Genomic DNA, 13,869 nt, shown 5'->3' on the forward strand with positions numbered 1-13,869 from the left:
GAGGTGGGGTTTGTAGTCTAGGAAGCCCCGGGGGGGTCACTTTGGTGCTACAAACACAGCAGTCTGACTTCACCCTTGGAAGCACCCTCCATTGTCTCTTGAGACAGACAGATGCTAACAAGGCAAGCAATAGTGACATATTAAGATGGGTTGCTGGGTCAAACTTTCCAACTGCTAGATGACCAGAGGTCATGGCTACATATTTTTGCACCAGCTTTGATGAAGGAAAGAGCTGGTAGGGAAGCCACTCTATCTGTCTATCTATCCATCCATCCATCCCATTGTGACCCAACCTGGGCAGGACATCTGCCCACACAGCCCCTCACCTCCCTAGGACTGAACACCCCTCCCCTGCATCTCCAGCTGAGCCTCCTTCCCACAGACCACTGCTTGCCCTCCATGCCCAGTCAGGCGTCTCCCATCATCTTGATGCTCAGGCATCTTTGCTACAGACCAGAGGTCAATATTCCTTCCTGGCTGCAAGTTTAGCACACTTCTTCTGACCCCCTCACACGTGCAGCAGTAATTTATACAGAATGGGTGGTGTTGAGGCATGCCGTAGCAGAAGGGCCCTTAACCCTACCAAAGCCATGTCCTCAACAGGTCAGTATCTGGTGCCGAGTGTGGTGGAGACTCAATGGGCTACACTTGGAACCTCTAAAGTTGGGAGAATCTCTGCCCTGCAGGCCTAATTGGGCCCACTAAACCTCTGAATTTGGCTCGGACATCATACTATGTCGGGCACAGAGATCTGTCCTCTCTGATCTCAGCACTAAATCACAGAAAGGGAACATGTTACCCACTAGATGCCATCATCCCAGCCCATGAATATGCTGGTTGAGGATAACAGGAGTTGGAGACTTACATACCATACATTTATGCCACATAACAAAAAGATGGCTCTCTTGCCTCAAGTTTAGTGATTTCCGCTTCCACTTTGGCATCACGTTTTTTGTAGTAACCTTGCCTTTTAAGCAGTTTGCTGGCAAGTTGCTTGGCCACGTCTTGGATCTTCAATAGTTCTACCGTAAGTTCTTCATTCTAGTCACAGGGAATAAAAGAAAGGGCAGGGATCATTTCTGCTATTCTTGTCCCTCAAGAGACTGGGAGGCACAATTTGACCAGACTGAAAAGGAAATCTGGGCTTCTGTATATTCTTGCATTTTCTGTTGGAAGCTGCCCATATGTAAGAAGGATGTGTTTGGGGGGCAGAGGAGAGTCCCATTTAAAGAGGAAAAAGACACATGGGAGGGGAACACCTAACTCACAGATCTGGTGCCATCACATCTAGTCTAGCTCTAAGCATGATGCAGTTTTGACTGGCAATTTCAATCAATTTCCATGGAAGAATTGATGAGAAAGCAGGTTCTGCTCCACAGCTGGGCTGAGAGAGGACTTTGGCTCCTCCCATCCCTAAGCATGCTTGTTTTCTCGAACCAGTGGCTTCAAGTTACAAGAAAGGAGATTCCAACTAAACATTTGAAAAAACTTTGACAGTAAGAGCTGTTCAGCAGTGGGGCAGACTCCCTCAGGAGGTGGTGAACTCTCCTTCCTTGGCGGTTTTGAAACAGAGGTAGGATGGCCCTCTGTAATGGATGCTTTAGCTGAGATTCCTGCATTGCAGGATTCTATGAACTGTTTCCATTCAAGCTGCCCATTGTAAAGACAATGTAACTTAAGGACTGGTCCTTGTGTTTATTTCCCTCTTCCTGCCCTATCCCTTTTTCCTTTTGTGCCGTGCCTTTAAGATTGTAAATATTTGAGCATGGGTGGTCCTGTCTTTAATCTGTGTACAGTCTAGGAAGCTGTTGAATACTGAGTCAAACCATTGGTCTGTCTAGCTCAGTATAGTTTGCACTGATTGGTGGTGGCTCTCCAGGGTGACTTTCGCACCATATGCTATATGTACATACGTAGAAAGCACGGACATTCTACACTTAGGATGTTTTGCAGCTAAGCTGAACCCACTGACAATGTCGCTAAACTAGACTATTTGAAATGGCTTGAAATAAAGACTCCTGGGAAATACAGCACAGATATATTGCATGGTTCTGTGAGGAATCAATGCACCCCAAATAATAATAATAATAATAATAATAATAATAATAATAATAATAATAATAATAATTTATAATAATTTATTTATTATTCCCCAGCCACTCTGGGTGGCTTCCAACAAAGACCAAAAATACACTAAAATAAAATGCTGAGTGACAGTGATAACTACTATTCCTGTGAAATAGTGGGGCGGGCGACCTGATGGAGAATGTGTGTATTTAAATGTTAACCAGGGATAGCACAAGTCTAGGAGTCTAGGTTATGAAACCCTGCTATATTCCAGGTTTCATTTCACCTGTAGAAAAGGCACGTGGCCCTGTGATTTCATTTCAGGCATGTAGTGGGTATCTGACAGGAGCGGGTCAGCAATAAATCACACGAGGTAAGTGGAGTTAACTCTTTACCAGAAGGAACAAAGTATGCTCAGGAGTGCCAGGCCTCATGAACACAGCAACTTTTTTGGGTAGATCTTGCCTCTATGAGGCAGCTGTGGAGACTAAATGTCCCCACCTTCCCACAGCTACTTAAGGCTTCTCTTCTCCTGGGAGGAATCTGAGCAATTCACTCAAGCAATCTGAGACTCCACTGGCAAGTCTGTCTTTGCTCCTCCTGCTTCATGCCTCTCCTGGTCCTGGGAAACCTGCATCAGCCTGACTCATCTCTGCCTCTTGGCCTCCCTCCTCCCCTGCTTCAGCTTCTGATCCTGGACTTCTCTCTGCCACAGACTCCTCCTGTTCACCAAGCCCTGTCACACCTTCAGCTTCAGACACCTCCTCCTCCCAGTCTTCCCTTTCCAACCACTCACTGTAGTTCCAACACCACCCCCTGGGCTCTGAGCCTTTGAACTTTGGGGGTTCCCCAGCTGGTGCCACCCACCATTCCGTTGCATCAAGCCAGTCCAAGACAGTATCATACCTGCTTTATTAAGGTATTAAGGTGCATTTTACCAGCGTCTGACTTTTCCTTTGAAGTGGTCAGTAACTCTTCCTGATCATTCATAACTTTCTCATACTTGGCTGTGATTTCAGCAAGTTGGTTCTGAAGGGTTTCTCTAGCAGGAAGAGATCCACACATATTAGCCACCACAGTGTTAAACAGAACAGTCAATTAGAACAGTGACGTTGGGTTCAGTCACCTTTCTTGTACAAAGGATCTCCTGATGCTGATAAAGTTTATGGTAACGGTAACAACAACACAGCAGTTGCAAATGTTCAAAGTGCTTCTTCGTACACGGTAACTCGGAGATCAAGAGTTATTTCTTAAAATAAAGCAGCTGAAGAGACAGTTCTGAAAGGTATCTCCAATGTTTCATCATTTTAAAAAACAACAACCGCCACAGACCCAGAAAAGAACAGGATATTTGGGACAGAGAAAGCTTTCCAGAAAAAGAGAGCACTAATTTAGTCTAATGAATTTACTTGTGCTTAAATATATATACTGCCCTTCCTCCCAAAGGAGCCCAAGGAGGCAAACAACAAGCAATAGTATGCAGGCTGAGAAAGATCTCTATACAGGGGATGCCAAACTTGTTGGACTAGTGGGGACATTCTGAATTTGGGAAGAGTGCTGGGGGCGCCAGTCACAAAATGGCTCCTATGGAAGAGGGTGTGACAGAAAGTTCTTCCTGATGTCAGAATCTCCTTTCTTGTAACTTGAATCCACTGGCTTGAGTCCTATCCTCTGGAGCAGAAGAAAACAAACTTGCTCCATCTTCCATGGGGCAGTCCTTGAGTTATTTGAATATGGCTATCCTATCTCCTCTCAGTCTCCTCTTTTCCAGGCTAAACATCCCCAACTCCCTCAACCATTCGTCATAAACCTTGGTTTCCAAGACCACTGATCATCTTGGTTGCCCTCCTCTGCACACTTTTCAGCTTGTCAATATCGCTCTTAAATCGTGGTGCTCAGAACAGTTTTCCAGGCGTGGTCTGACCAAGGCAGAGGTTCCCAATCTATATTCTAAGTGTTCTTGCAATTATTAAGCCTTCTGCATAGCCACTGCCTTAAATCAACTGCACTTTTCCATTTCTGACCAGGATTCCCATTTGGCTAAAGGAGAATTCTGTGATCCTCAATGGTTCAAATTCTGCAAGTTGCACAGGGGATTTTGCACATTGGCAAGGGTGTGCTTGTAGGTTTGGTGGGGCTAAGGCTGATTGGGAGAAAAAGAAAACAAAGCCTGACCCAATAGGCACAGAAAATCTAGCACCTGTACCTGTGTTTACATTACACAATTCTATGAATTGGGAAAGGGTAGTTTGATATCCAGACCTAAATACAGTGGTACCTCCGGTTACAAACTTAATTCGTTCCGGAGGTCCATTCTTAACCTGAGGTGCGCTTTCGCTAATGGGGCCTCCTGCAGCCACCACGCTGCTGCCACACGAATTCCACTCACATCCCGGGGTAAAGTTCGCTACCAGGAGCAACTACATCCAGGTTAGCGGAGCTCATTACCCGAAGCGTTCGTAAGGAGGACAAGACGTAACCAGAGGTTCCACCCTAACAACATTTATTTGGCAGCATCAAGGGAATTGCACATGTATGTTTATGAATCTGACACAAACGTCCTGAAAGTCTTTAGTGCAATATTTTACTTTCAGATAATATTTTACCTTCTCTCAGCTTCTTTGTTTAATGTTACCTCTAAACTTCCTAGCTCTCTGCTATAGCCGGTCTGTGAGGAACTGAAACGAGAAGTGTGGCACTGAATAATCAATTTTTCTATGATTTCCTCCCAAAGCAGAGTAGCATTCTCCAGCTACTACCACCAAGCAGTGATAGTGGCCCTAGGCAGTCAAAATCTCAGGGGTCCCCTCGTGCGCAATCTAGTGGGATAACATTGAACTAAGGAGGCTCGGTTGTAATTTTCTTCCAAGACTAAAACAATATTATTTTGATCCGTTGTCACAGGGCCCTTAAGAGGTGCCTACTCTGCAGTAATCTGGGATGTAGATCAGGCCAAACATCCATTTAGTCCAGCATCCCATTCTCACAGTGGCCAACCACAGAGGCCTAGTGTGGGCGGGGCCGAGGACATTACCCTGGGCACATTTTTTAGGGGCCGCCTCGTTGCGCCCCCTGACAGGTTCCTCCTCTAGTCCAGAGCAACACAGAGAGAAGCCATGCCCAGGCTGGGCCTTTAGGGCTGAGGTAGCAGCTGTGTCTCCTTCTCAAGACTAGTGAAGGGATGTCCTAGCGTGCCCCACCCCCGGGCGCCTCTCCTCCGCTGGGCTCTGGTGCCAAGGAGGTTCCTCGCGCAACAACCCAGTGCCACCCTGCTGGAGCTCCACTCCCGGGTCAGACTAGAACCAGGGGCAGGCGAGAATGAGAGGCAGTGGCAGAATCTCTGTCTCTCTCCTCTGCTGGGCTCTGGCTTGCGAGTAGGTTCCTTGCTCGGCAGCCCAGCACCACTAGGTTGCCCAGTCCACCGGGGGCGCAACACTTACCCCGCCCCGGGCACCAGCAACTGACGCTACACCACTGGCCAACCAGATGCCTCTGGGAAACCCGCAAGCAAGACCTGGATGAGACGGCGCTCCCAGCGTTTGCAATTCCAAGCAACCGTTATTCGGAGGCGTGATGCCTTCCGCACTAGATGTGGAGCATTTCTATCAGGGTCAGCAGCCACTGATGGTCTATGAACAGGTAAGCACTCAGAATGGAACTTACTCATAGAGGTTCTGCAGGCGATCCGTCTCCTCCTCCAGGTCTCTCAACTCCACCAAGCGCTTTGCCACGAGGTCAAGCTTTTCGGTGAGCTTGTTGGACAACTTCTCAAATCTATCAAGGGAAGGGCAAGGGAAGAGCCGGTTACACATCTGGCCATGTGCAATTTATTTTAGAGATTTATTTCTCTTCGTTAAAAGATTACTTTAAAAAAATATTTTTGGGGGGCAGTTTTACAACATATGAAAATAAGATACAGGACAATCAATATAAAGTTATGAGCTGGTCAATTCCCAAGCCATGATAATAGCATCATAGAATTGGAAGGGGCTGCAAGGGTCTTCCAGTGCAACCATCTGCAATGCAGGAAACCTTTGCCAAAATGGGGCTCATACTCTACCAACTGAGCTACCCTAGCTCATAATAATAATAATAATAATAATAATCTATACTCAGGAGACGGATTCAAGACTAGTTCGTTTACATAAGGATGATGAGAACAAAGGAAGGCCTGAACCACCCTGAGACCTCTGGGTATAGGGCAGTAAATAAATTATAATAATTGATGCTTTCTCCCCAAACACCACTTTTAATATGCCTCTCTCCACCCAGGCAAGCAGGAGGCATGTTCTCAGTTCAAGGACATATTGCAGCCAGGCAAAATCACACAACAGGCCTGGGGCAGGAGAACCAACTGGGGAAAGCTATGGAAGCTGCACTGAAAGGCCTGAGGGCCCCAAGTATGAGGCGCCACACCCCTAATTAAGTAGGATCAACCCATTACATATGGTGGTAATGTAATTACTAGATTGGTGGCTGGGAGTGGTGGCTGAGACCATATAACACCGATCCTAAAAGATCTACATTGGCTCTCAGTACATTTCCAAACACAATTCAGAGTGTTGGTGCTGACCTTTAAAGCCCTAAACGGCCTCGGCCCTGTATATCTGAAGGAGCATCTCCACCCACATCATCCAGCCCGGACACTAAAGTCCAGCTTCAAGGGTTTTCTAGTGGCTCCCTCACTGTGAGAAGTTACAGGGAACCAGGCAGAGGGCCTTCTCAGTAGTGGCACCCGCCCTGTGGAACGCCCTCCCACCAGATGTCAAGGAAATAAACAACTATCAGATTTTTAGAACAAAAAAAATTCCTTCCAGTAGCACCTTAAAGACCAACTAACTCAGTTCTTGGTATGAGCTTTCGTGTGCATGCACACTTCTTCAGATACACTATCTGTAACTAGATTTTTAGAAGACATCTGAAGGAAGCCCTGTATGTTTCTAATCTTTGGTGCTTTCTTGTGTTTTTAATATTCTGTTGGGAGCCGCCCAGAGTGACCGAGGCAACCCAATCAGGTGAGCAGCATTTAAATACTAAAATTTAGTAGTAGTAGTAGTAGTAGTAGTACCTCAGTTCCTGCTTCAGGGGTTTATTGTTGTGGTGGCACGACGGCTCTGTTTTCTGTGACAACCCCATTAGCCAGCCTGGGCTAGCAACCATCAGCACTGGGGAATGGGTAATTTGAAACTGGCCAGAATTCTGCTTCAGAGAACACATCTCCTGCAAACCTGTTCATTTACAAGCAGCCCACCCTGAAAGTTTTATTTGATTTCAGTGGGTTGTATTCAACTATCCCCACTGAAATTAATGGTGACGACTAGCTTCAGGGGGCGAGGTGCTTTACGGAGTACAAGAGAGTACGCCCCTGCTCCAAAATTTGACATGGGGAGAAATGGAGGCATGGGTAAATACAGAAGCAATATACAGTTGTTTCAATTTCACATGCTTAGGCTTAGTTACATACTCATTAACAGTAGGGCATGGGAACTAGGAGGACATCTCTGCCCTTACAAACTGTATTAAAGGACCACTTTTGAACTTTTAACAATCTCTGCCCTTGCATTTGATTTACACGTTCTTAAGTGAAGTGTAATTCAATGCACAGAAGAAATCTCATTCAAAGAGCTGGGTTCCTTATCATGGAGCACTATAATAGAACCTTGTACTTCTAGTAGCATTCAACAAGTCACTAAAAGTCACTGTACTCTTCCGCAAGCTGGTCTCTTAGAGCACAGGCCTGTTCTTCCTCTTCAGATAAAATATTAAACTGTGTGCTGAGAGCATTGTTTTCGTTTTTTAGCTTTCTATAGGCTCGCATAATCGTTTCCAGCTTCTCTTCAGCCTAGAAACAAATTGCAGTGCTGGTTAATTTTACTGAACAAAATCGTTGTCAAGAAGTTACACTTTCAGAGGACCACAGAACATAAAAATAGACCGAAACCTCATCAAGTCTAGTTCTCAATGTGGCCAATCTATGATTTAATTAAATGAAATAATGGGACTGACAGCTATGCCTGGGAGTTAGGAGAAATCCCTTGGCAAACGGGGACCTGCGTGGCAATTCTCTAGCTCAAGTCAGTAGCCGGGGTTTGGTCTACCTGTGAAAGAAGCCGCTATTACGCCACCGCAGTTGCTTTGAGGGTGGAACAAAATCTGGACTTAATCCCGCCCCAGCCCTGCAAATCAATCAGCACAGCTAGAGCCCTTTTAAAAAGGGAACTGTGCCCATGAAGAGTGCACACTGTTGGACTGGGGCCAATAGTCCCCGCTTTATAATATTTCTCGAGTCAGGAGAACAGCTTGTCAAAGGATACATATCCTTGTCTTCATACCTCCTCTATCCGTTGTCGCAGTGCTTCTGCTTCCTGATCGAAGTCTGTACCCATTTTAGCTGCCTCATGTGTAAGATGAGACCTGAAGAATAACGTAGAATAATTAAGACAAGCTATTTCTGCGCAAAGGAAGGAACTGCCATCCATTGGATGTTGCATGCTGCCATTTTAAGAGCACTGCAGTATCAGAATTATTAGCAATACGTAAAAATGAGAGTCAGGTATTGGCCTTGCAGCTGGAAGACTAACAGAGCGATCATACTCGCTGGATCATCACCTTGTCGTGGTGAGTGGGCTTGTGAGCGAAGCCGACTACTGGGAAACACTGGCCTAGGGGCGCTCCAATTGGAGAACAGCCTTGACCAAAGGCGTCATGGGCTTTGAAGACACTCAAACTCAAGAAGGGAGAAACATGCTAAGAGGAAGGCACATTTGGCAAACCCTCACCGTGATCAACTTCCACCAGGAAACCTATGTCCCCACTGTGGAAGGATATGTGGATCCAGAATTGGCCTCCACAGTCACTTATGGACTCGCTGTTAAGACTGTGTTCATGGAAAGCAATCTTACTTGGCTACAAGTGATCTCCAAAGAAGAAGAACAGAGCAATCCTATATCTGCTTACTCACTAGAAATAAGTCCTCTTGTTTTTAATGGAGCTTATACCCAGGGCTGCAGCCTAACCTTCCCTCGCTTCCCTATGCAGCATGGTCCTTTGTCTCCCCACTCTGCACCCCACTTTAATGTGAATGGTTATTATTGTTCTTGTTATTGAACCCCACCCACTTGCACAAAAGAGGTGCTGGAGCTCATCAGCAGAATGCAAGCTCAGTTTGAAGGTTCAGCCTCTGGGATTTCCCGTTAAAATGGAGCAGGGAACATGTCATGAGAAAGGCCTTTCTCCATCTGAAATCCTGGACAGCTGTCACTAGTCAATGCAGAAAGCGCTGACCAGGATGCATGTATAGTCTGATCTGGTATAATAAGGCAGCTTTTGTTGTGCCTTGAAACCTGTGGATTGGGAAAATAATATATGCAGCATACCTCGTTTCACACCAGAGCAATTGTTTTTTGTTTTTGTTTTAAATAATATTTATTACTTTTAAAGGTTACAAAAAAGGAGAAGAAAGGAAAAGAAAGACACACAAAAAAAACAAAACAAAAGAAAAGAAAAAACAATACAATACAATATATAAACAATACAAAACCCAACCTAAACCCATTAAACTAAACACATAAATAAAGCAAAACAAAAACAATTTAAAAACATCCCTCCTTTTCCATACTCTATCCTTCATTCCCTTGTTTCCTCGACCTCCTCACACCTCCCTTTTTGTATCCCACTTCTACTGGTTGTTTCAGCAAATCCTTTCCATCTTTCTCTATTTTCTATCATATTATAAATAACATATTTTTTAACCTTATTTCCCATTAAGACTAAATTACTTATATATACTTAACTTCTTATAGCATTTCTGCTAAATCCATAAAATATCATTCTACCATTTTTCTAACAGTCATTACTTTTACAATATTTCTAAATATAAACTTTAAATTTTCCAGTCTTCTTCCACCATCTCCTCTCCCTGGTTTTGGATTCTGCCAGTCCTTTCCGTCAGTTCCATATAGTCCATCAACCTGGAGATCTTATGTCCGAGGCTCTTAACTCTTTTCCAAGTCCCTTCTGCAGATCTTCTTCATATTCTTTAATGCTCAGGAGCAAATCTCGGGAAAACTCCAACCTAACAGTACTTTTACCTTCAAGTCTAAAGGCCAGAGCAATTGTTTGGCCTTTTAAAATAAATAGATAAATGTCACATTAAAAAAAATCGTATAAAAATGTAAGAAATGTAAAAAATTTGCTTACTTTTTTTTGATGAGATCCTCCTTCTCTGCCTTTTTTGCTTCATATGCTTTAATTAGTTGTCTGATGTTCTTAAAGAGTTCTGATAGCTCATCCCTCTGAGAACTGTGGAGCTACCAAATGCAAAAGTAAAATTCAGAACTGCTAACACTCCTATTGAAGCTTCTAATTATTTAGATTTGTATTTGGAATTATGGTTGCAATCCAAACAAGCTCAGGGTGGTTTTCGCATTAAAACCAGGCTTGGCACACTGCTCCTAGAATCATATAGAACCATATTAACTGTAGAGATTGAAGGGACCCTGAGGGACCCTCTGCAATGCAGGAATCTCAGCTAAAGCATCCATGACAGATGGCCACCCAACCTCTGCTTTAAAACCTCCAAGGAAGGAGCGTGTACCACGTACCACTTTCAGAGGGAAACCGTTCTACTGTCAAACAGCTCTTAGCATCAGAAAGTTCTTCCTGATCAGGCAAATATTGTAAATTGACTGGCCAACCTTTTCGTTGCTGGCATCTCTCTGTCTCAAGAGACAATGAAGTGTGCCTCTAGGGGTGAAGTCAAACCACTGCATTAGCAGCACAGAAGTGACCTTCAAAGGGGGAAGCCTGGGCAGTATGTATGGAGGTCATGAGACCCGCCCCCTCTCGGCCTTGCTGATTCGGTCCAAAGGAAAGCAGAGCACTACGTCTGGCACCAGCTTGGCTACAAGAATTGCCAGAAGGAGGAGTACAAAGTGCCACCCCAACCATCATAGAGACTCCACTCCGGATTTGTGTAGGGTTTACTCCTTAGCCTTTTCTTTGCTCAGAGATGTTCCATAAGGCAGCAGTGGTTTAAGATCACGGTTTTCCTTCTCCTAAATGGGCTCCCTTCCCAGGTTGACAAGCCCCACCTGCCCCTCACTTCCCTCTACAGCACGTATGGAAACCGCCTTCTTGACTGCTGGACCCACTATTGGTCTCGTCTGCTCACTCTGCAGGAGCCTGTCTTCGCATGCAGGGAAGTCCCTAACTCAATGAATGTTTGAGACCCATTGACTACCCTCACCTGGTTTAGCCGGCCAGTCAAAGCCATTTCCTGAGGTGTGACCACTGTCGGATGCTGACAGCTTCTAGGAGCCACAGGTGAGAGCTGAGCACAGGGTGGGGACCAAAGGTGGGCAAACTACCCCAGAAGGAGCATGACGTGTCCCCACCAGAGGTACTACCCCTCCCCTAACACCCACCTTCTCAAAGCTCCATTCCACAACTTTCGAGTACATTGTGTTCAAGCACAGATTGGGAGGCCACCTGAGATCCTGGCAATTGCACAAAGCCTTTAAAGCTCAGAGCTCCCCCTGCCCATCCCTTTGCAGCACTGTGATCCACCATCTGTAGTCCTGCTTGGCGCAGCAAGTGAAGCAGATTCCGAACGACAGGGAGGGATCGAGCAGGAAAACCTGTGGCTGCTCTGCCTATCACCTTAAGACAAGATTTGAAGGGCTACGTCCAAAACGTTGGCGATCCGATGCCAAAGCCCACAACGATATTAGGAGCTCAGTTCCCAATTTACTAGGATGCCAATCCACCAGGCAGTGCTCCTGTGTGCAACCCCAATTCATTCTAAAATCAAGCGCTCGCTGGATCATTTCTGCCTGTCCCCCATACTGTCAAGTACCGTATTTTTGGCTCTATAAGACTCACTTTTCCCCTCCTAAAAAGTAAGGGGGAATGTGTGTCCGTCTTATGGAGCGAATGCAGGCTGCGCAGCTATCCCAGAAGCCAGAACAGCAAGAGGGATGGCTGCTTTCACTGCGTAGTGATCCCTCTTGCTGTTCTGGCTTCTGAGATTCAGAATTTTTTTTTTCTTGTTTTCCTCCTCCAAAAACTAGGTGCGTCTTATGGTCTGGTGCGTCTCACAAAGCAAAAAACATGGTAATTAAATTATGCTTCGTTTACCAAATAGCTCATTACCCAAATACATAATTTCTTTTACCTTCTGAAGCTCAGCAATTTCCCTCTGCATATCTCTCCATACATTATATAATTCTACATATTCTTCCTTCTTCTGTGAACCTTCAATCTTCTTGGCCGCAAGCCTACTTTTGATTTCTTCAATCTACAGTCAGAACAACTTTAATATAAGCAGAGCAACTCTCCATGTATTGTTTAGCGCTTGATGGGAAAGGGGCATATTTCTTTCTAACTGTGTCTACCTCTTTGGGGAAGGGGGAGATGCATCTTTCATATTCTAAATAAAAGCAGACCAGCTTGCTGTTGATTTGTTAACACTCAGAAGCGTTATATCATTTGTTGTTGCTTAAAAAAAATAGATACAGAATTGTTCATTGCCATGAGGTAATGGATACTAGGATACTTGTTTTTAAAAGCTGGATAAATTTACTAAGGATAGCTCTACCAATGACTTCCACAGGAGTTGTCGTGTCAAGCCTCTTGCATCAGAAATAAAGAAGGCACAAAGTATTCGTGGATTACTGTATATAAGATGACCCTCATTTTGCATTTTGAACCCAAAATTAAGAAATCAATATTTCTTGAGTTGTTGAACTCTTCTGGGGGGGGATGTCGCCACCGCCAATCGCCTGCTCACCGCCGCCACAAATCATCCGCCTGCTCACTTGCCACCCACCCATGAAAAACATTGTCTTATACGCAGAAAAATACGTTATAGTCTGCTTCATCAGATGCATGAAGTGCTATTCTGAGTTAACTGTATTGTTGTAGTTGCTAGAATTGTAACCCATGAGGTCAGAAAGAATTGAAATGCAGAAAAGAACAGATCGTGATGGCATTTTTAACAGTTGCCATTCACATAAAGCAGTTGGGTTAATAGCACTGTCACAGAATCATAGAATTGTAGAATTGGAAGGGACCCCAAGGGTCATCTAGTCCAACCCCCTGCAATGCAGGAATCTGGACTAAAGCCCATGGAACTGGTCGTCCTGGAACTGGTGAGTCAATTAAAACATGTAGCTTGATAAAAATCCATTCTGATGCCAGAACTGTATCTCCATATTCTTCTGAGTAGAGACTGGTCTGAATGACTTATACAGTGGTACCTCTGGTTGCGAACGGGATCCATTCCGGAGGCCCGTTCGCAACATGAAAAGAACGCAATCTGCAGCGGCACATCTGTGCAAGCGCGGGTTGCGATTCGCCGCTTCTGCGCATGCGCGTGATGTCATTTTGTGCTTCTGCGCATGTGCGGGCGGCGAAACCCAAAAGTAACCCTTTCCGGTACTTCTGGGTCACTGCGGGACGTAACCTGAAAGAACGTAACATGAAGTGGACGTAACATGAGGTATGACTGTATAAATTGGAAGATGAGCAGGTGAATGAACCTGCCATAGTGCTGACATTGGGGTAGAGCCGGCATCTGGGCCTGCTGCAGAACCTGATCCCTGCACCTGAGAACACTTATTGTAGTCTTGGCCCTGGTCATGCGCACAAGTTTTGTGCAGTATCCAAACAAAGTCGTCCTCATCAAAATGCCACTGCATACTATTTCCCATTTTAAAAATAGAAAATCCCACTCTGCAACCATGGAAATTGTAGAGAGCTGGATTAAAGGCGGGGAGGGGTGGCATTCTGATGAGGGCATCG

The 13,869-nt window shown here is 45.1% G+C and overlaps 1 protein-coding gene across 2 annotated transcripts in view; it reads right to left on the bottom strand.

The window, feature by feature from the left end:
* Positions 1-13,869, bottom strand: part of CCDC175 (coiled-coil domain containing 175) — a 39,088-nt gene that overhangs the window by 12,420 nt on the left and 12,799 nt on the right. For both annotated transcript variants that reach the window (XM_083733929.1, XM_083733930.1), the window contains exons 6-13: positions 12,242-12,364; positions 10,267-10,376; positions 8,400-8,481; positions 7,773-7,909; positions 5,731-5,841; positions 4,674-4,745; positions 2,974-3,109; positions 910-1,041 (exon numbers count right to left, since the gene is read on the bottom strand). In XM_083733929.1, the coding sequence (XP_083590055.1) occupies positions 910-1,041; positions 2,974-3,109; positions 4,674-4,745; positions 5,731-5,841; positions 7,773-7,909; positions 8,400-8,481; positions 10,267-10,376; positions 12,242-12,364 (903 nt within the window). The remainder of the gene's footprint in view (positions 1-909; positions 1,042-2,973; positions 3,110-4,673; positions 4,746-5,730; positions 5,842-7,772; positions 7,910-8,399; positions 8,482-10,266; positions 10,377-12,241; positions 12,365-13,869) is intronic.

Source organism: Podarcis gaigeae (assembly GCF_964106915.1).
Source record: "Podarcis gaigeae genome assembly, chromosome: 1".
Taxonomy (NCBI): domain Eukaryota; kingdom Metazoa; phylum Chordata; class Lepidosauria; order Squamata; family Lacertidae; genus Podarcis; species Podarcis gaigeae.